The sequence below is a fragment of the Typopeltis vanoorti genome, chromosome 16, assembly GCF_054136105.1.
Source record: "Typopeltis vanoorti isolate ZY-2024b chromosome 16, IOZ_Tvanoo_1.0, whole genome shotgun sequence".
Lineage (NCBI taxonomy): Eukaryota > Metazoa > Arthropoda > Arachnida > Uropygi > Thelyphonidae > Typopeltis > Typopeltis vanoorti.
The window spans coordinates 112,549,679-112,571,756 of NC_143564.1; the positions used below are offsets into that span (position 1 = coordinate 112,549,679).

At 35.3% G+C, this 22,078-nt stretch overlaps 1 protein-coding gene across 1 annotated transcript in view; it reads left to right on the plus strand.

The window, feature by feature from the left end:
• The window catches only part of Cbp80 (Nuclear cap-binding protein subunit 1), a 462,862-nt gene that overhangs the window by 393,390 nt on the left and 47,394 nt on the right, over nucleotides 1-22,078 (plus strand). Inside the window, exons 22-24 of the mRNA XM_090406510.1 lie at nucleotides 8,125-8,238; nucleotides 15,120-15,233; nucleotides 21,076-21,194. Of these exons, the coding sequence (XP_090262636.1) occupies nucleotides 8,125-8,238; nucleotides 15,120-15,233; nucleotides 21,076-21,189 (342 nt within the window). The 3' untranslated portion in view covers nucleotides 21,190-21,194. The remainder of the gene's footprint in view (nucleotides 1-8,124; nucleotides 8,239-15,119; nucleotides 15,234-21,075; nucleotides 21,195-22,078) is intronic.

Consider the following 22,078-nt stretch of genomic DNA (forward strand, 5'->3'; position numbering starts at 1 on the left):
ATAAGAAATTAAAACAGCTTGGGCAGAAGGATATAAAAGTTCTTTCCTTGAGTGCCCTACAGGGCACACTGGTGGCATGGCATTGCCATCAGAGAATGACTACAATGATAACTAGAACAGGCATAGGGTAAAACACTTGTAAAGGCTTAGGCCTATATCAAGTTTGGACGTGATGTAAGGGTAGTACTGCGCATAACCAGTACAAAGATCAATAAATAAAAAAAAGAGTGGTGTACCACAAGGGTCAATGCTTGGTCCACTGTTATTCAATCTGTACATTAATGATATTAGGAAGATTTGACAAGTGACATACATCTATTTGCCAATGATGCAAAGATAGGTAGAGTAATCGGGAATGCTGCTGATATGCAGTACTTGAGAATAATTTGTGGAATCGTGGGCATGGGAAAATGGATGTCAGTTCAATGTCAGTAAATGTAAAGTCATTCACTTTGGCATGATTAGATATCCAATGTTATATTATATATTGGTGGGATTATACTAGAGGCAACTGATGAGGCTAGGGATCTGGAAGTGTTAGTAGATAGGAAATTAAAGTTCAGGTGCCGTGTGGCAAAGATTGCAAATACAACTCAAAAGATAATTGCAATGCTGAAACGAATGTTCAGATGTAAAGATAAGGATGTTATTTTGCCTCTTTACAAGGCCTTGATAAGACCTCACTTGGTCTATTGTGTGCAGGTCTGGTTTCCGTTGTGATTCGGATATATTGGAGATAGCACAAAGGTGAGTGCTGAAAATATCAGGGTTGTGGAGTACTGATTATGAAGACAGATTGAGAATTTGTAGACTGTAGACACTAGCAAACAGGAGAACAAGGGATTGATATGATTGAGACTTACAAACTTCTGAAAGGACCATACAGGATTTCAATTCATGGAAATTTTCAATTTATGGAGGGAGGTGAAAGAATAAGAGGGCATCCTTGGAAGCTGAGAATGAATGCTCCTAAGAAGGGAGGTTAGGGCTGGAATTTTCTCTCAGAGGGGGTGGTGCGTGATTGGAATGGATTGCCATTGGATATTGTGAGTGCAAGCAGTGCGAATAATTCAAGAATAAGTATGATAGCTGGTATGTGGCCTCCCTGGAGGTCTCTTAATAATAATAATAATAATGCAACACATATCTTTATGGACATGTATAATGCTATGCATTATGGAAAAGACCAAATAGCCAAACTGGTCTCAACCTTGATTGCAGGGAATGACCTGACCTGAATCACTCCAGAACAGGAAACTCAGCAGTGGTTCCACTCAGTTACAGGCAAAAACCCACCACTGAGTAGACCCTCTCTACTTCCCAGGAAGCATACAAACCCAATGATGTATTAATACATGTCATTAGTGGGAGCCAGATGCAGAAGTGATATGAAGTCCTTATAGTCCTTATAAGGACTGGCTTAAAGGGGCGAAGCAAGAATGCTTTTCATCTTCCCCGTTATCTGTAGAGGACAGTGTAGGGATAAGGTGTTATTGAGCTATTAAAGCTCTGATCATGGCAGGAGGGTAACAGCAATAGCCGAGCCTCAGTTAAAACTTCATTAACTACAGCATTGCCATCCATTACCCTCCAAGGGTATTGGATTTCCAAGTGATATGAATGTTGAAGTAATGCAGAAGTCATATTTCCATATACAAGTAGACAAAAGGTGTCACACCTTATTACTAAAATACTCTGGATTAGAGATAAATGTTGAACATTTTTCCATTTGGTTATACTATAAATTAAATATGCCAAGTGTAAGCAGACAATTTTGTGCGTGAAGTAACTTCTTGACTGGGCTACTTGTATATAGAGGCTAATGACTTTACATCAATTGTTTCAAGTGTCTGTCTTATGTATAACACTCTTTGTTATCAAAGTTAACTCAATCACTGAATGGTTTCCTCCCACTGCATGCAATGCTCTATATGTTGGTGACGTCACAATTTACTGTCACTCTTGTAACATGAGAGTAACTGAACAACAACCTCAGCAATCAGTGGATTATATCTCTCTATGGCAGGAGTGTTCAGCTGGTCGATCGCGAGTGATTTTTGGTTGATCTCTTGTGTATTCCTCCTTACAAATTTAATTAAAACTGAAAACATAATATTTTATTTATCATTATTTTGTATTATTTTTAATTCACTTTAAGTGTATTGTTTATTTATTTTTCGTTAAAATTGTCAAATCAGTAATTTTGTTATAAGTCTGGGTAAATGAATTAATTTGGATCATTGGAAGTCAAACAGCGAGCCCGAGTGAATACAATTATAAGCAAAGTGTAAAAACTCGATTGTAGCTTAAATATTAAATATTCCAAGGCACATTACATCAATTTTTTACTTAGGTTAAGTCCCATGTGAATATTGTAGAAAAATAAACTTTGTTTGTCTCGGTATAGTTTGTATTAGATGTTTTTGTAAATAACTCTTTTGAAACTAATATACAGTATATACTGTATATACTGCTTTAATAAGAATATGTTAGAGTGTTAAAAACAAAGGCAATGTTTTTATTGCCGAAGCTGTACATGGCGGTTAGAAAGATTGTTATTGAAACTTGTATGTATGAGAAAGGCTTGCAGTCTCTTAAGTGTAAACATCTCTGAAGTCAGTCAGAAAGTGTTCAAACAACTTTCTGATGGCCGGCAACTTACAATCAAAAGAAAGCAGAGGAGAATAAAAGGCGTGCCAACTTGAAACTTGAGATGAAAGACTCGTACATTCTTTGGGGGTTGCCAAACTTCATGCGAGGTCTCAGAGGAGGCCTAATAAAAAGGGATTGAAGCAAGCAGAAGGGGTCACAGTTCCAGAACTGCTGTCAGAGAGGAGGCCGCCCGGTCAAGAGTTTCCTCACTTCCAGAAAGGAGCATCTCAGTTCGAGACGTCACTAGAGAGAGAGAGAGACTACTTCTAGGCTGCAGACAAGGTTTCAAATTGCCGGAGAAAAGTTTCCAGGCCAGGTTAATGTCAGACATTCACCAGTGTGTTGCGTTTTCATTACAATTTTATGAATCAAACGACTTCACTGATATTGTTCAGTTAATGGTATTTATTTGCATGGTATTTCAAGATTATTCAAGTAAAGAATTTTTGAAAATGATACCATTATTGGGAAGGACTAGGGAAGAAGACATTTTTTCAGCATTTGATGAATTTGTGAAACAACACAAACTTCCGCTTTTTAAACTTGTGTCTATTATTACTGATGGTGCTCCTGCATTGATAGGTAATAAATCAGGCTTCATTTCATTATGTAAAAATGATGACAGATATCCAGATTTTTTAACGTACCACTGTATTATTCACCAACAAGTACTGTGTAGTAAAAGATTAAACACAAAAGATGTTTTGGATATTACATTTAAAATTGTAAATTCTGTTCGAGGCAAAGCCCTGCAACAGCAGTTATTTAAATTACAGGCAGATGATGATAGGGAACTTCTGTTGTACAATAATGTTCGCTGGCTCAGCAGAAGTCAATTTTTAGGAAGATTTCTTGTATTAATTAATGATATAAAAAATTTTCTTGATGAAAAAGGAGATATTTATCCACAATTGAGTGATAAAAGATGGTTGTTACACTTATCATTTTTTGTAGATTTCTGTACAAAATTAAGCAATTTAAATTTATAGTTACAAGGTAGAGATAAAAATATAAATGACTGCGAATTTAGACATCTCCCATATTTATTAAAATTTTTTGAACAAAATCAGGAAATGCTTCGCTATGATTTAAAATAATTTATTCATGAAATAGAATTAGTCAAGGAAGAAATAAATTCAAGATTTAAAGATTTTAATAAAATTGAAATGATTCGTCTCTCTTATTTTGTATACATTTATTTCACTGGATCTACACCATATCATTTCTTATTTTGGTATCTATTTCCATATTTAATTTGTTTTCTTTACCAAACTACAACGAGAACGCAGTTGATACTTTCCATTCTCTGCCTGTTTTTATGGTTGATTTTCATAATAAATTTAATATTTCTGATTTGATATCAGGTTTAATGTCAGTGTCCTTTGTAATATGACGGATATATTCGATGTATATAAATGTGTGCATCTTTGTCATATACCTGATTTTACATTAGCTGTCTTCTTCTGTTTTCTTCCATTCTAGCTATAACACTAATGGCACTCTTTCTTAATTCTTATGAAGCATTCTCCAAAACAACATCTTAACACTTGTGATATTTATCTTCATCTCAAATTTTTCACATGACTTTTTAGCTACCTTAAGTACATGTGTTTTATTAGCCAGTAATCACTATCAGATGTTTTATGTTGGGCCCATGTACAAGAGGTTGGCTGGTCAACCTATAGTATGTTAATACCGTATATGGGTAGTGGGTTGGGAAGGCAAAAACTTGATTACATTTGATTTGAAAGCCTGTATGTTGTATTCCTTGGGAAATACGTCAGACTGTTCCACAGTACAGCAGTAGCAGGGATGAAGGAGGAGGAAAAGAAACTTGTTCTGTGGGTTTCAAGGTGTACTGTGAAAGGATGTTGGGCAGCAGCTGTACGTGTTCCAATGGGCTTAATACAGAGTGGGGGGAATTATTGATGCTGTTTCAGATGAACATTTCCCATGGAAATGTTCATCTAATGTATATTTATAGAATATACAAATTGCAGAGACCAAACGTCTATGTGAGAGTGAAGGGAGTGAGTTAGTAAGAAATGGGTCATTTATCATTCTAATTGCTCTCGTGTGTATTGAGTCAAGCATTTTGAGTGAGCTTTTAGGAGCCCACTCCAAATGTGAGAGCAATATTCAATAGCTGAGCAGATTTGTGATTTGTATAAGGTTAACAGCTGTTTAGAGGTGAAGTAACATCTTGAGCGAAAGAGAAAACCTAGTTTTTTGGAGGCTGAGGATGCAATGGTTGTGATGTGTTCATGCCAGGAGAGGCTTGATGTCAGGGTAATTCCGAGAAGAGAAATCTCATCTTGTCTGGGAATTTGAATGTTGGGGGAAAATGGTTATTTTTTGTGAGAAATAAGACAGAACTGGGTTTTACTGGTGTTGAAGTTGACAAGGTTATCTGAGCCCAATTGGAGGATGGCTTGGAGGTCAGAATTAAGGGCAGTGGTGGTTGATGCTCTGTGTGTTGAAGTGACATAGAGTAGAGTTTGTCAAATGAAAGGGAGGAGTGCAATTTACTGTCATCTGCAAAACTATGTATTGGTTGGAGATCAACTGAAGTAGGTCATTGATATACAGAAGGAAGAGAATCGGTGAGAGAACGGAACCTTGTTGGACCCCAGCATTAGTTGGATGGTGGGAGGATATGGAGCCGTCTACCATCTGCAGAAGTCCTGAGACAGTCCAAATGATGGAAGTTTGCTTATAAAGCCTTTGTACCACACCCAGTCAAAGGCTTTAGAGATATCGAGTGCAACTACTTGGGATTTGCCAAATTTCTCTATGGTATTTGTCCAGCAATTGGTGATGTATGAGAGTAGATCTCCTGTTGATCGGCATCGATGGAATCCATACTGGTGGTAGCTTAATATCTGGGTACCTTCAAGGTAGAAAAGGAGCTGAGAGTTGATGGTTTTCTCCATCACTTTGGATAGGACTGAAGTGAGTGAGATAGGGTGGTAGTTAGATGGCAGTGATTTGTCACCCTTTTTAGGAATGGGTTGAATATAACCCAGTTTCCAGGCTTTGGGATATATACCAGAAAGAGAGTATGTACAGACAGCATAGGATAGGTGTCAGGTCTAGTGCACAGACCTTCAGGATAATTGGAGGAATGCCATCAGGCCAGGAGACTTTTTTGTGTCTAATTTACACAACAGGTTTATGATCTCTTTTTGGCAAAAGGATATAGGGGCATTTGGAATGGCTGGAGTGCATTTGCCATTGTCAGTTATGTGTGCATTAGAGGCAAAGTGTGAAGCCAAGAGGTAAGCTTTTTCTGTAGGTGATGTTGCAATTGAGCCATCTGGGTATGATGGGGTGGGAATAGTGTAGGGCAAAAGTTATGACCAATTGCCTTGCCGAGAGACTAAAAGGTGTGGCTTCCATTTGGACAGGCTGCAAGCTTCCTGCTTTTTGCCTGTTCAAATTCTGTTTTAGAAGCATCGATAATTTTCTTGCATCTGTTTCGGGCTTCAGTATAGGCATTAAAGGAGGATGGGGTTCTTGATTTGAGCCAGTTGTGGTATGCCTGGTTTTTGATTTGTACAACCTTGGCACATTTTTTGGAGAACCAGGGTTTGGATAGGGGACGGCAGTTCAGAGTAGTGTGGGGAATGTATGTTTTCATGCCAGTGCGGATTACTTTGGTGATACGTTTAGTGCATATTTTTGGACTGGAAGACCAGAAACAATAATCCAACCATGGTAATGAAGCATAGTAGTCTTGGAGACTGTCCCAATTGGCACTGTTATAATGCCAAACTACTCTTGTGTGGGAGTGACTGTGTAAGCGTTGTTGCATGGGAAAGGAGATGAGCACTTACATATATGAGAGTACAGTTTGCATCTAAGCATTAAAAAGAAAAAAAAGCTTTATGAACTCAAGGAGCTATACAAGCTCATCCAGCACAGGCTTTTACAAACATCAGTGCCTGCAGTGGGATTTAATTCCATGACCCATTATTTAGAGAGCAGGTGTGCAATACACTCCGCTAACCAGGCTGGCAATTGTTTAACTTAATTTTAGAACTTTACTACACGTTTTTTTTTCAATAGTAATGTAATCAATAACTTTTGTTGTTATTTAATGTATATCCCTTAACATGAATTTGAACATGGGACATGTGTTAGCATAACTAGTCTGTATCCTGAAATCCATTTTTATTGTTAGTGCTGTCCTTTTATCTATATTTTCTATAACATTTCTCTAAGTCTTGATTTATTTTCTACTTTGCTATTTAGTATCTAGTAAACAGCAGCTTTTTTCTTTCAAACCCAGATGCTCTTTAAAATGATTCAGATTCCTCTGCTTCTTCCTAGACTAAAAACTTCATTTGGACACTGAACTGATAAATCTCGGCATCCAGTTTTTTTGTTTTAAAAATTGTTCAGATCTCTACTTGAGATGAACTCCCCTTCAGGAAGTTATGTTCATGTTTTCATCTATATTTTTTACCCTATATTTAACAAACAAAAGTTTGCATGTGAAGTATTTTCACAACTAAGCCACTTGTATATAGAACAGTTGACTTTTCATCGATCTATATTCATGATGCAGTGAATATTATTATTACTGTATCTTTCTTTTTCTGATTGCATCATGACATGAATAATTTTATACTTCGAAGAATATGTCTGTTTTTATAATCTTTTGTCTCTGTAAAATAGTTATGGTGGCACGGTATTACACCAGTTCTTGTGATAATTTCCATTCTATTGTTCTAGCAGCTTTTTTTGTGTGTGTGTGTGTTTTCCCTAATTACTTCATAAAAATAGCAGTAACTTTTAACATGATATTATGGTTGCATGTTATGCTGTAAATATTATTGTTGCAGCAAGCCTTCCTTATGATAATACAAAGGACATGAGACCAAGAGCAGCAAGGTATAACATGTTTCATAGAAAAGGAAATTAGACATCGTAATGGTCTGAATTACCAACGGGTGAGCTAACAGCATATTTGGAGGAACTAAAGGGGAAAGGGCAGGGAAAAATAAGTCTTGGGAGGATAAAGAGAATTATCTGGTTTTCTAGTGGAGGATTAACAGTTTGTGTTAGATCATTGCTAAAAGCAAATGCCTTGACACTTATTCTAGCTTTATCAGCAGCACTGAAGAAGGAAAAACGTTTTAGTGATGAATGGTGAAATCCTCAAGGAAGATAGGGTATTTGAAGTGAAGATCAAACATCAGAAATAATCAGAATGGTTATCAGAATTAGGAGAGTGATGAAGAGAGCAAATGTATATAGAAAAATATGGCAAAGAATTTTTTTGCCAGAACAGGTTAAAAAAATTATCATTGTTTCCAGAATCTTACATATTTTAATATTTAGTCAGAGAACAGGAATGTTTTATGTGTTTATAATGAGATAGATACATTATGTGGCATCTTTTAAGTATACTTTGTAGCTTTTTTTTTTATTCCTGTTGTGAAACTATTTATATTTAAAAATTTTTAGGGAGAAGAACTAGATGAAAAAGAGCAGCCCACAGAGGAAATTATTGAAAGGATGGAAGAGCGATTAGAGACAGCACAGAGTGATCAAAAAAATTTATTTCTTATCATTTTTCAAGTAAGCATCCCAAGTTTTACATCTGAAATATTTTAATTAAATGCTGATTTTTCTAATTTCAAGACTAGTATTTCTGTGCAGTAAAGTATTTTTTGTTGCATTTTTTTTTTTTCTGTCATCATCATCATCATCATCAAATTCTTGACATGTACTCCCAAGGGATGATATTATGATAGTACATGAAGAACTTACATCATTACTAACTTCCTATCAACAGTTTTCCTCCAAATCAATCTGTTATCTGTCAAGACTCAAACATTATCAGATCTTATATTTCTGTCTTCTAAGGCACTTTTTACTTTTACTGTATCAATCCCCATATTTGTCTTCCTCTGGGTCTTTTTCTTGGCAACCTGGCAGAGAACACTTGTTTTGCTAATCTTACCTATCCCATTCTGTTTAAGTGACCATACCACCTTAGATTAGCTCTGCTAACACATTCCTGGATGCTAACAATGTCAAGTTCTTTCCTAATATCCTCGTTTTTAATATGATATTGCCATTGATGCCATCTGTTCACATCCCTAATCTTTCTCAGGACTCATATCTGGTCTCTAGTCTTTGGTCAAGTGTTTTATTTCTAACCCAGCTCTCAGATTCATAAGTTAAAATTGGTTTGAACACTGTCTTTAATTTAATTTAATTAAACATTTAGTGATTAGAAATTAGTCAAAACATTAATCTAATTTAATGTTTTGACTAATTTCTCTCTTATTCCATATAAATTTATTCAGTTGGCTTCCTACCATACCATACTGGATTTGTTAATTCTGTTGTCTATTTCCATATTTAATTTACCATCATCATCAAATTCCTGCCATGTACCCACATGGGGTGTACAGGATATGATAGTACTACATGAAAAAATTATATCATTACTAACTTCCTATCTACAATTTTCCTCCAAATCAATCTGTTACTTGTCAAGACTCCAACATTATGAGATCTTATATTTCTATCGTCTAAGGCAGTGCTTCCCAAACTTTTGGATGTCAGGGCCCCCTTTGCAAAAATTAAAATATTTCACAGCCCCCCTCGAGAAAAAATTGCAATAGAGAGATATATTATTATAATATTTATTGTATTTATATTCAATACAAAACATACACAGCGAATATTGCAAAAATCAAATGCATATATTACATTTTTTGCCTCTTACCGTTTGGTTCTGAAGACGATACGGTCTGTTCTGGTAAAATATGAAATACTGTCCTTTTTTTTTTTTAGTCTGTTTCTGCTGATTGTTCGCAGGATTTTTTTTTTTTTTTTTTTTTATCAACCACTTATCCATCTCAGGGCTAAATTTTTTAACGTAGAATAGATCAAATAATATCACCACTTACCAATACTGGCACACCACAGACTGATAACATGAAATTAGTGAATATTACCTGAATAAGGGAATCCCCCAGACCAGGAACATTTTTCACTTTTGTGACTTTTCTCCTTTTACGGTAATTAAGCCTAACGCGAAACAGACAGCAAAGGCAGTCTGTTTATTAAAACGTGCATATGATTGGTGCGGTATTAACAAAAGATCGCGCAACCGAAAGATAAAAGCATAGCTGACAATTGAGTTGAAATGCTAACTCTCTTCAACCGAATTCCATATGTGAAACTGCCATAACATTCATTATATATATATATATTACTTAGTTTTAACACTTCTACGAATTTTAACACATTCGGTTGAATTTTATTGCTGCCTTGGGAAATCGAAATCACATACATCTAATTAATAACAATAGTTTTTAGTTAGATACTGTGTTTGCCCATGCAACATATGGTTTTGTTTCAGTCTATACAGCATAGTTTCTGTATGAGGGGACATGTGATTCATTAATTAGTGTGTTTTTATCGCAGTTGTCTCTAATTGCACTATTTATTGAGAAATATATTACACAGACTCCTCATACCTTATTCACTGGCATAATAAAAGTACTTATTTTTATTGCCTCTGCAGTATAGTGGCTCTTAGGGAGGGCATGTTGTTTACCACTGCAAGCGAGTTACTATATCCCCACATGAACTTGTTTAAGCTTTTTTTTTCATGTGTGAAGTATATGCGAAACTTTTATTGGTAACAGAAAACTAGCTCAGATGACAGTGATAATATAAAACGAGTTTTGATATATATATAAAGTCAATATCAACAGTCCCTGATTACGAACGCGTTATGAAAGGGACAGAAAGATTTGGAACTTCCCTGGAGAACATTCGAAGTAAATACAATTAACCACTGCTTTGAAATGAAACATATGAATAAGCAATATTTACTAATATTCGTTAAGCGCCGAAATACGCAGGAAGCAAAGTTTGTGAACCAACACCGATGTGTGAATTTTTCCATTAAAATATAAAAAATAACAAAAAAGAAATAATAAAAGTCAAATACGTTTGTTTTCAAATAAAAAAAATCTGCTTAGTCTTAAAACATTTTAAATTTGTTTTCATTATTTCATGGGCCCCCTCAACAAAACTTACGGCCCCCAGTTTGGGAAGCGCTGGTCTAAGGCACTTTGTACCGTATCAATCCACCTATATCTTGGTCTTCCTCTGGGTCGTTTTGCTGCCAACCTGGCAGAGAACACTTGTTTTGCTAATCTTTCCTAGCCCATTCTGTTTAAGTGACCATACCACCTGAGATTTGCTCTGCTAACGCATTCCTGGATGCTGACAATATCAAGTTCTTTCCTAATATCCTCATTTTTAATATGATATTGCCATTGTTGCCATCTGTTCACGCCTATAATCTTTCTCAGGACTCTCATATCTGCAGTCTCTAGTCTTTGGTCAAGTGTTTTACTTCTGACCCAGCTCTCAGATCCATAAGTTAAAATTGGTTTGAACACAGTCTTGTATACAGCTAATTTAGTGTTCCGACTAATTTCTTTCTTATTCCATATGAATTTATTCAGTTGACTTCCTACCATACCAGCTTTGTTGATTCTGTTGTCTATTTCCATATTTAAATTACCATCTTCACTAAAAATCGTGCCTAAGTAGGCTGAAATGTTTTACTTGTTCCACAGGCTCTCCGTTCACAACGCAGTTGACATTTTCAATGATTCTCCCTATTTTCATTGTCTTTTTATTGCTGACCTTCATACCATATCTATTATCTATTACAACAGTTATTCAATTTAGTCAGGGAATCTTGCAGACTTGTAGAGGATTTATTTAGCAGTATAACATTGTCTGCATAAAGCAAAGAGCCGACATCAACATCTACAATTTTGATATTATGTTTAGCACATTTGCTGCCACGCTCCTCAGGCCTAGTTTGTTCCCGCACGCCAAGCCCTTTTTGCGTTTTGAAGGTCACTACGAGTAATCTCATAGCTGGCTTATCAGACAGAATTTTTTTTCATACGCCAACTACGAGTAATCTCGTATTGATGAATCAATGGTGTTGTGGCGTGATAGACTGGCGTCACACGAACGAATCGAATGGCTTGGTGATAAAAATAAAAATTTATACAGGAAAATCAGAATCCTCTTTAGCAAAAATGGGTCACGCATATGATATTGTATTCCACTTGATGGAAGAATATTTAGACAGGGATTATGTATTGCATATGGACAATTTTTATAATTCTGTAGCTCTGATGGAATCGCTTACCGACAGAAAATCGTGTGTGGAATGGTGATAAATAACAGGAAAAGCAATCCACCAGATGTTATTCAGAAGAAACTACAGAAAGGGACCTCTTCTTTGTCTGGCAAAGAAGAGATCCTATTGTAGTCAGCAAATGGAAGGATAAGAGGGAAGTTCTTTCCATTTCAAATATGCACAAATTTGAAATGGTTGAAATGCAAAATCGGAATGGTAAATTTCAATTAAAACCAAACATCATTAGGGATTATAATTTGGCGATGTCAGGCACTGTTCTTTCTGATCAAATGCTTTCTTACTATTCCAACTTACAAAAGACAATTAGATTGGCAATACGCATTTTTGAGGTATACATTCAAAATGCGCATAAATTTTATAACATGATTACTGGAAATGCAATGACTGCGTTAAAATTTAGAGATCAATATCTCAGTTTTTGTTGGAATGGATGAGCTTACAGCATCAGAGAATATCAGGATGTTCATTATTTGGAAATTTTACCACCAATAGAAAAAAATAATCGCCCAACAAAGCCATGCTGTGTGTGTACACAAACAAACGAACACGTTATTATTGTTCTGTTTGCCAGGGAAAAACTACCATTGTGCGTGGAAAATTGATTTAAAATGTACCATTCTGAATTGTTTTTTTATTTTGTTGATTGGTTTTTGTTTTTACTGATTTTATTAGTTTTAAATTGATTTGCAAATTGCATGTTATACTATGGATTAGCTCGCGCTTGGCATAGGAGGTTGGTAATCGACATACGAGTATATTCATAGTTGGCTTCTGAGGCACACATATAATATACAATATTTTAGTTGAAATTATTTCCCTTCTACCAAGACATGTTCTCGGCTTTATTCCGAATCCAAGGGTCCAAATTAAGGTAAATATATTAAGGCTTAACTCGTTTGACATAGGAAGTCGGTAAATCGACATACGAGTATACTCATAGTTGGCTTGTGAAGCTCATATACAAACTACGAGTATACTCGTAGTTGGCAGCGAACGTGTTAATATACCACTTTCCTTCATAATGTGATCCATATAGATAATGGATAACAGAGGGGGATAATGACATCTTTGTCTCACACAGATTTAACATTAAACCATCTTCCTGTACTTCAGTTCTAACTGCTGACTTACAACTCAAATAAAGACTAAGTTTTGCTTGATATAATGCCCCATTGACGCCATATAACTGCAGCATATTGAATAGCTTCTCTCTTGGCACCTTGTCATATGCCTTTTCCAAATCAACAAAACTTAAATACAGATCTTTGTTATATTCCCATGCTTTATCGACTATTTGTCGTAAAGTGAAGATCTGATCCTGACAGCCTCTATTTGGCCTGAATCCAGCGTGTTCTTCACCAAGCTTTTCTTCCACAATTTTTCTCAACCGTTTCTCAAGTATACTTGCATAGATCTTGCCAGGAACGCTCAGTAGGGAAATACCTCTGTAATTCTCACATTCAGTTTTATTTCCCTTTTTATTTTATGTATGGGTACTATGAGAGCTTTACTCCAATCATCTGGAATTCGTCCCTCTGTCCAGGCATCCTGAACTATGCACTGCAGCCACTGTAAGACTTTTATACTACCATACTTCAGCATTTCTGGTCGAATATCATCTACTCCTGCTGCCTTTCCACATTTCAAGCCTTTGATGACTTTTTCTACTTCAAGTATGGATATGTATTCCTGACTGTATGTCTGTTGAGTGTTTTTTACCACTGTGCTATCACTGCTTGTTTCATTTAGCAATTTTTCGAAGTAATTACTCCATAATTCAAGGATATGTTTTTCTCCCGTTTTCATGTCACCTTTATCATCTCTAACTCCTTTTACAGCACTCTTTCCTCCATTTCTAAGCTTCTTCAACAACCTCCAGAATATTTTGCCACTTCTTGATATTTATTTTCTATGTTCTTGCCAAAGTCCCCCCATGCATTTTGTTTAGCTAGTTTTACATAGTGTTTAGCTTTCTTACATTTGCCTCTGTATTCTTTAAGAGCAAAAATTGACTTATTTTCCAGGAATTTTTGATATGCTTTATTTTCCTTCACTGCCCCTTTAACTTATGTGTCCACCATGGAGTTCTGATTTTTCTATCCTTGCACACAACCTCACCACATGCCTCTCTGGCTGAATCAATCAGGGTTTTCTCCAAGGTTTGGTTCCTTTTCTCAAACCCTTCATATTTTCCTGATGGCATCTCCGTTGTTTCCCACTCTTTTCCAGATGCATACAAAACTTGGTATTCAGAATTAACCTTGTATATTTTAGCACCACCTTACTTATAGGCAGTAATAATGACACCATTTAGTTAAAATAACCTGAATTAGGTTCTTGTTGCAGTGTGTGTGTTTTCTTCAATAATCTGTGTGTATTTTAGTCTACAGTTCACATCTAAGAGCTGCTCAACTTTTATTCACTTTAAAGTTTCTTACATGTAGTTCTTTTCAATACGAAATTCAATTTTATCCTGCTCAAGACTAAATAGTGATCACTTCCAATTTCAAATCCTCTGTACACTCTGGTGTCCTGCACCAGGGAGAAAACATCACTATCAACAATAACATAGTAAATGAGACTTTTCTTATTCCTTGCCTCTTCTGTCCATATGAATTTGTGCACATTTTTATGTTGGAACATGGTGTTAGTAATAACCAGTCCATGTGCTGAGCAGAAATCCAACAGGTATTCGCCATTATTATTAGCTTTGCTCTTTTCTCCAAATTTTCCCAAAATATTTTTGTATGTCTGACAGTCATTTCCTACTCTGCTATTTAGATCTCCAACAAGGATCAACTTTTCCTTTTTCATTGTGTCAGTTGCTTTCTCTAAAGCATCAAAAAATTCCTCCACTTCTACCTTAGTAGAACCTTTTGTGTGAACATAGGCACAAATAAGTCTCATTGTCCAATTCCCCATTCTTATATTTGCCCACATTACTCTACTTGAGACTGCCTGCCATTCAAGAAGATTTGCATGGCTACTCCTTTTCCTTACTTGTTATTGCCTGAATATAACATTTTGTATTTATTGCTCAGAAAGATCTCACCAGTTTCAGTCACCCTTATTATGTCGATCTGGTACTTATCTAATTCCTCAGCTAGCTCCATTTGTTTGCCATTCAGTCTTCTTATGTTGATAGTACCAATCATTAACTCTGGTGATGTTGAAATTATTGGAATAATTTGACTCAGATTATGTGATTAACAGACTGCAACCTCTAGTTCTTACTTTTCTGTTTCAGAGATTCATCATGATTTTAACAGAGCATATTGCTCGTTGTGAAGGAGAAGGAACCGACTTCAATAATTGGTGGTTTAAGTGGACAATTGGGAGGCTTCAAGAAATATTCTTTCAGGTTTGTAATCATATTACTTTTATTTATTTATTATTTATTCACATCCAAACTATGAGTTCATAGTTTGGATGTGAATAAACAGCAGCTGGTTGGAAATTAACTATTAAACTCTGTTAAGTTTAATATGCTTATAAAAATAAATTATGTATTATGCCTTCAGAAGAACGAGGTTACATTGTATAGATTTAAAAAAAAAAAAAATAGAGAGAGAGAGAGAGCCTCTGTAGCTCAGTCAGTATAGACAAAGCCCTTTGGTCGGAAAGACCTGGGTTCGATTCCTGTCAGTAACGTGAGGAACCTTATCTGGTCTCTTTCGACTAAAAGTGAGTTAGCTGATATCATATGAAGGTAGGAGGTTTTTTCACTCAGAAACTCTGGGTGAAAAAACTCAGAATTTCCCTCCAGAACAGGCAAACTGGCTTGTGATGCTTCACAGGATACATTGGGAGGCATAGGCTAACCACCTTATCCTCCATACGGTAGCAGTTAAGTGAATAGAAATCCTCGACACTGCAAGGTAAAAGAAGGAAGGAAGGAATAATAAGAAGATATATATATGTGTGTGTGCATTTCTCATTATAGATTTTGGTAGAGCTTGATACTCTATAGCTTGTTCCTGTGTGCACATACTATCATAACCAACTGTTAGTTATTAGCAGACATTCAAAGAAAGATAGATGTATATTATATATTTATTAGTAAAACATGTACTTTTGTAATTAGCAGAATATGGGAGACCTCTTTCATTTGCATGAAAGCTGCCACTTGCCCAAGGATGTGAAATACTTCAAAAACTTTTGTTAGTAGATTATGGGCAAGTATTCTTTTATATTGAATACTAGAAACAGTATGGCAGGAATTTTTTTCATTGTAAAGACCAAAGATTGAATCTTTGGTTCTAGCGCATTTTAGATGCTTTCAAATCACTTTTCATTGTTATTTGAAAGCAGTTTAGAAACTGGACAATACAAAAAAAGGTACAAGCTTTACTAATTATTTAAACTGGATTTTTCATATAAATGATTATTAATAGTTCCTTGTTTTTCCCAACAAATAATATAATTCTGGAAAAAGAAATGTAGCAGCGCATGAAAAGAAACAAAAAATGCACGGATTATGAAGTAGTCCAATAAATCTGTAATTTTAAATGTAAGGTGAAACTGGAAATATATCATTTCCATCTATCTGTAATGAGGAAAATATATTTATTTGAAGATGATGTTAAAATTCTTTGCATAGCCATGATGCTTTTAGAGAGGCCTTTAAAACTCAGTGGAAATCTGTTTTCATTTACGTGTCTTTTTCAATTCTGAGTAAAGGACATTTTTACAGTAAGGATAGAAAGTGGACTGGATGCCAGCATGGAGTTATGGATATAAACAGTTTAGATCAAAGGAAGGAATTAGACCTACACATACATTTCATCATCTCATCTGCTTGATAACGAGTTGAGTCCACTAAGAAGAAAGGTTCTCCACTTATCGCGATCTTAATCATGACTCTATAGCTAGGTAGATGGGAATGTTCTTTCAGCAACTTGATCCAAGTACTTCTTGGTCTGTTTCTAGGTCTTTTTCTTCCTATATATCCATTCAGAGCTAAATATGGGAGTCTATGAGGGGCCATTCTCTGAATATGACCAAACCATCTCAGTTGATGTTTAATGATTGTGTCTATTATATTATCTGGGAAGTTTAAATCTGTTCTGACTTGATCATTAGTCTTGTGTTGCATCCAGTGGATGTTATTAATTTTTCTAAGGCATTTCATTTCAAATGCTTGAAGTTTCTTGATTGGTTGTTGAGTTAATCTCCAGGCTTCTGAAGCATAAGCAGCCATTGGGATAATTGTTTTATATAATTTTAATTTTAGACCCGTTGAGATTTTTTTATTTTTCCATATTTTGTTTAGTTTATTCATGTTGGTCCAACCTAGGATTAGCCTGTGTTTTACTGTTTCCATATTGTTGAGGTTACTAGATATAAGACTGCCAAGATAAACATATTTATTAACTTGTTCCAGCAGGTGATTTTCAAGATTTATAGAAATATTTTCTTCTTCTCTACCTATCGTCATTATTTTTGTTTTATGAAGATTTATTTTCATACCATAAGTTCTACAAGAGTCATTTAAAATATTAATAGTTTTTTCTAGCTGTGGTTTAGAATCTGCTAAAATAATGATATCATCCGCATATTTTATGTGATTAATGTTGGCACCATTGATTTTTACACCTGGTTCATCAGCTATGGCTTTACAGACTTCTTCTAGGAAGGTGAGAGAGGGCAACCCTGCATTACACCTTTCTCGACTCTGAAATCCCTGGTTTTAATGTTGTTCGTTTTAACAAAAGCTTTGGTGTCTCCATAATAATTTGTAATAAATGTTAAAATATCAGAATCCATTTTTATGTTTTTTTAGGATAGTGATCAATTTGTTTCTATTAAGTGAATCAAAAACTTGCTTAAAATTTATAAAACAACAGTAAATGGGCAGGTTGTATTCCCAATATTTTTCTGCTATATTATTAATGGTGAAGATATGGTCTATAGTGGATCGAAGTGGCCTGAATCCTGCTTGCTTTTCCTCTATGATTTTTTCTATAACCACCTGTGTTCTCTTTTGTATAATTCGAATAGTTTATAACTATGACTTACAATTAGAAAACCTATAGCACATCCGTGCAGCAAATAGGCAAAATGGTTAAAGAAAATGAAGGAAACCTGAGTTCGAGGGTGTAGTTCGTGGACAAAACTATGGTGAGGAACTGTAATAAAGTGTACTATTACTTCTTGCTATTTATAAAGCATGCTTGGTTACTGCACCTTTGAAATACCGTTATTTCTAATTAGCAGTGCGCGCTTTCTCTCTCGTAACCTTTCTTGTTTGTACTATTGCGTACTATATTTATCTACCTTTCGCACTACGAGTCTTATTCCTGTGGATACTAGAAAATTTATTTTTATTGAAACTGCGCCACTAATATCTTCTAATTGGCATAAAACTCAGTAATACGGCCGGTTGATTTCTCTCTTTCTCTAACACAAATTCCTTCAATAAAACTTTACACAAACAGCTGTGGTCTATTTGCACTTAACTATACACTTTGGCTATCTCACTTGGTTTCCCGCTCACAAGTCCTAAATTTTTTTAGGAACAGTGCATTGTAAAATTAACAATTAGTAATGTACATTAAATAAGCGATAGAGAGGTTACTCTTCTCTACCTATCCTTTATGCCTTTGTTATATAGAAACAAACTTTCACCTTTTCAAATTTAAATGACTATACAATATATATAATTACTCTGTTACTTCTCTGCTTAAAAAAAATAAATTGCCAAAACAATTTACTCATAAAATGATTAGCTAGCAATGACAAGTTATCTTACAATTAATATTCCAGTTAACAACACTTCAGAGGACTCTCTTATAGATATTTCTTATTACTATTTCTTATCAGTCCATCTATGACATAACTCCTAGATTACAAAAAGAATGTACATTAGAGATTGGACACACTTATGGAGGCCCTTTTTCATGATACTCCATAGGTCCTTCATCAAAATCACTATGGTTTTTCTATCATCACAGGCCTTAGGTTTCCGTCCGGAGAGTCTTGTTTCAGGGGGAACTTCGTCGGAATATTTGGCAGGGCTTGGACTGCAATCTTCTTGGTGCTCAAACATTCAGGCTTGAAGATCGTTCTGCAGTTTTTGGCCTCCGTTGACTTCCTGCAGCACTAGGACATCCGACCGGTACTTGGCATCAGCTATTCTCCCAATTTTTCTCTGGCTCTCTTCGGTAACAGCACTTTGCCTCTGCTCTCTCGGCAACTAGATCTCGGCTCTCCTCTGTCAGCAACTGGACTCTCCTTTTGGTAACTGGGCCTCGCCTTTCCTCGTTCTCTGCCGCCTCTGCTGTGGTTCCAACTGCCTCTCCTGGTTAGTAACTGGGGCCAGAATTCCACACGTGTTCTTGAAAAAATCAAGGATATTCAAAAAAAAAGTCAGGTGTTTTAGTCAGTTTTGACATTGTTTCTCGATTTTCCAACCTTCTGGTTCTGTCCACTGCTTGACGAAGGTCTCCCCAATGATTTTCCAGATCACTCGGTTTTCTGCTTCTCCCATCCATCTCACTCCTGCAGTTTGTTCCAGTTCATCTCTCCACCTTCTTCTCGGTCTCCTCTTTGTCTTGCTCCATCAATCGATATCCAATTTGTTGTTTTTCTAGTCCATCTCCCGTCACTGCATCTGGCAATATGGCTAGCCCATCTCCACTCAGCCTGTTTAATGTATTACAAGACTTGCATATATCTGTGCCACAATGGGAATCAAACCTGTTGGTTTGAGAAAAGAGATAATGTCCATCCTGCAACCTGGCCAGCAGTGATCACTTTCTTTTATAGTGGCTTGTAATCTTGCCTCTTAGATCGGGCTATATATCACTCTCAGTAACAACTTAATCTTTAAGACTTTCCTTGTGTTATATGTATTCATAACATAAATTAATGTGCCTTTTTAGGTTGCATTGATTGTAGAAATGTGGCTAATTTAGCAGATATTTTTATTATTAGTTTTGTTCTTTTCTTTAATATTTTCACATAACATATTATTTGTCTGAGATTCATTTCCCTCTCTGCTGTTTAGGTCTCCAATTCTCGAGAACTATATTTTCCTTTTTTGTCTGCTCTCTATAATGACTCAAATTCCTCTACTTCTGAGCAGTATGCCATAGAGTTTGCACTAAAATACATATGATTGAATTGTTACAAAAGCTCCATAAATTTACTTAGACTCATGAAGTTGTCTAGAGCTACAGAAATATGGTTCCCCAAAATCCAACATCCCATCTCTCTCTCTCTCTCTCTCAGTTAAAGGAGCTATACTTGGATGTATACTTCTGTTGAATTCCAACCATGTTGGGATCAAGAGAAACGAGGCTTCAGATACTGGAGCTATGTCAGCTTTTTTCTCAGGCCTCCATTATCTGCCTGTCCCACACACTATATTCGCATATATTCATGTGCGTGTATATACATTATCTGCCTGTCCCACACACTATATTCGCATATATTCATGTGCGTGTATATATATACGATATCATATATATTCGCATATATTCATGTGCGTGTGTATATATATATATGATATCATATATATATATACACGCACATGAATAATGTGCAAAGAGAACCTTTTTCTAGCATAGGGTTTACTTTAGTACATGGTGTGATATGTTAATTCAAGTGCCCGACCCTGGGTTGACTAACGTCTCCTGGTGTAAGATTGAAATAAGTAATACATACTATTTGAAAAGGAATTAATCACCTGAGAAAATTTAATTACTTTTACAATAACTTATCCTGTTTCAAACATCAAGAATTTGAATCCTCATTCATGGGCCATTGTTTGGCCAAATTGACCAATGAAATTAAAATGCCATTGAAATAACACGGATACACAGTTTAGCATGGTTGATAACATTTTGTTCACCTTAGTTGGTTGGATGGTTAAATGTAATTAAGGATGCTAACCTATTAGACAAAGTTTCAAAGGAATATCTCTCCATTCTACCTGCTGCCAAGTTTTCAGTTTCATATAGGACTGCACCTAAATCCTGGCCCAGTCCAAAACTGATATCAGGGTAAGCACTGCATTGGAGCACCTTGTCTGCAAGGGGTACTGTGAACATATTCCAGTTCAAAATTAAAAACTAATATGATTATCCTTCATATTATTCAGCAGAGGAAATATTTTTTATTTGTGCATGCATAAGAAAAAAATTAGATTTAGGCATGGATTATTAATATTTGAGAGAAAATCATCCACTTTTTTATTACAGCATCATGAACAAGTATACAGATATGTGGATACATTAGAATCGTTACTTTTCACCAGTGATATCGACCCTCACATTTTGGCAGTTTTTCATCAGTTTTGTGGACTTCGAACTTAATGATTGTAAGATTTCAGTGACAAATATTAAAAATAAATTTAAAATTAAAATGTTTTTGAAAAGATCTGCAGTAACTTATTTGGAAACTTTATGTTCTTATAATATATATAAATTTCTGTTTATAACACCAAGGCAAATCTCTAAATAACCAACATGTATTTTTATGACTTATTGCCTGGAAAGAAGAAAGCAAGTGGAGAGATTTTTATTTCAGAAATTTGCTGAAAGTATGATATAAAAGGTCTCCCTGCATAACTTCATGTTTGGACATCTATGGCATAGAGAATTTATTTATTTAATAAAGTTAAGTTGATTGCTGGCAAGTTTATACAGTTGGGGTACACTGCACATTATTGAATCTTCTCTTATCAGAACCACAAAAATGAATCTGGTTAATTTTTCTTAATGAAGTGCTGAGCAATACCAGAATAAGATTTTGAGCAGGAACTAGTTAGTTATGAGCTTGCAGAGTGATTATAGTGTAACCAGTTTTGAAATATGCTATTACATGTTTAATAGACACAGTATAATTTTTTAAATAATGGCTTCACGTACGAGAAAACTAAATAGATTATAATATAATAAATTTAGTTTAATCCTTCAAGTGTATGTAAACAAAGTTTGATTAATGATTAACTGAAATCCACAGCTGCTATTTCTATGCTCTCTTCTCAAAACCAGGAATATCCTAATTTTGTAAATGTTTTCAAAATAACAGTTTTCTTATAATTTATACATTTTTGTGTTTACATGGTTATATAATCTACAAAAGTATGTAGATTTATTAGGGCAACTCGTAGCAAAGGGGGATAAAGTATAAAGTTCTGATCACTATTCTTAGTATTTCCCATGATGTATGATGTTAGGGTGGAGGTCACTACCCAGACTG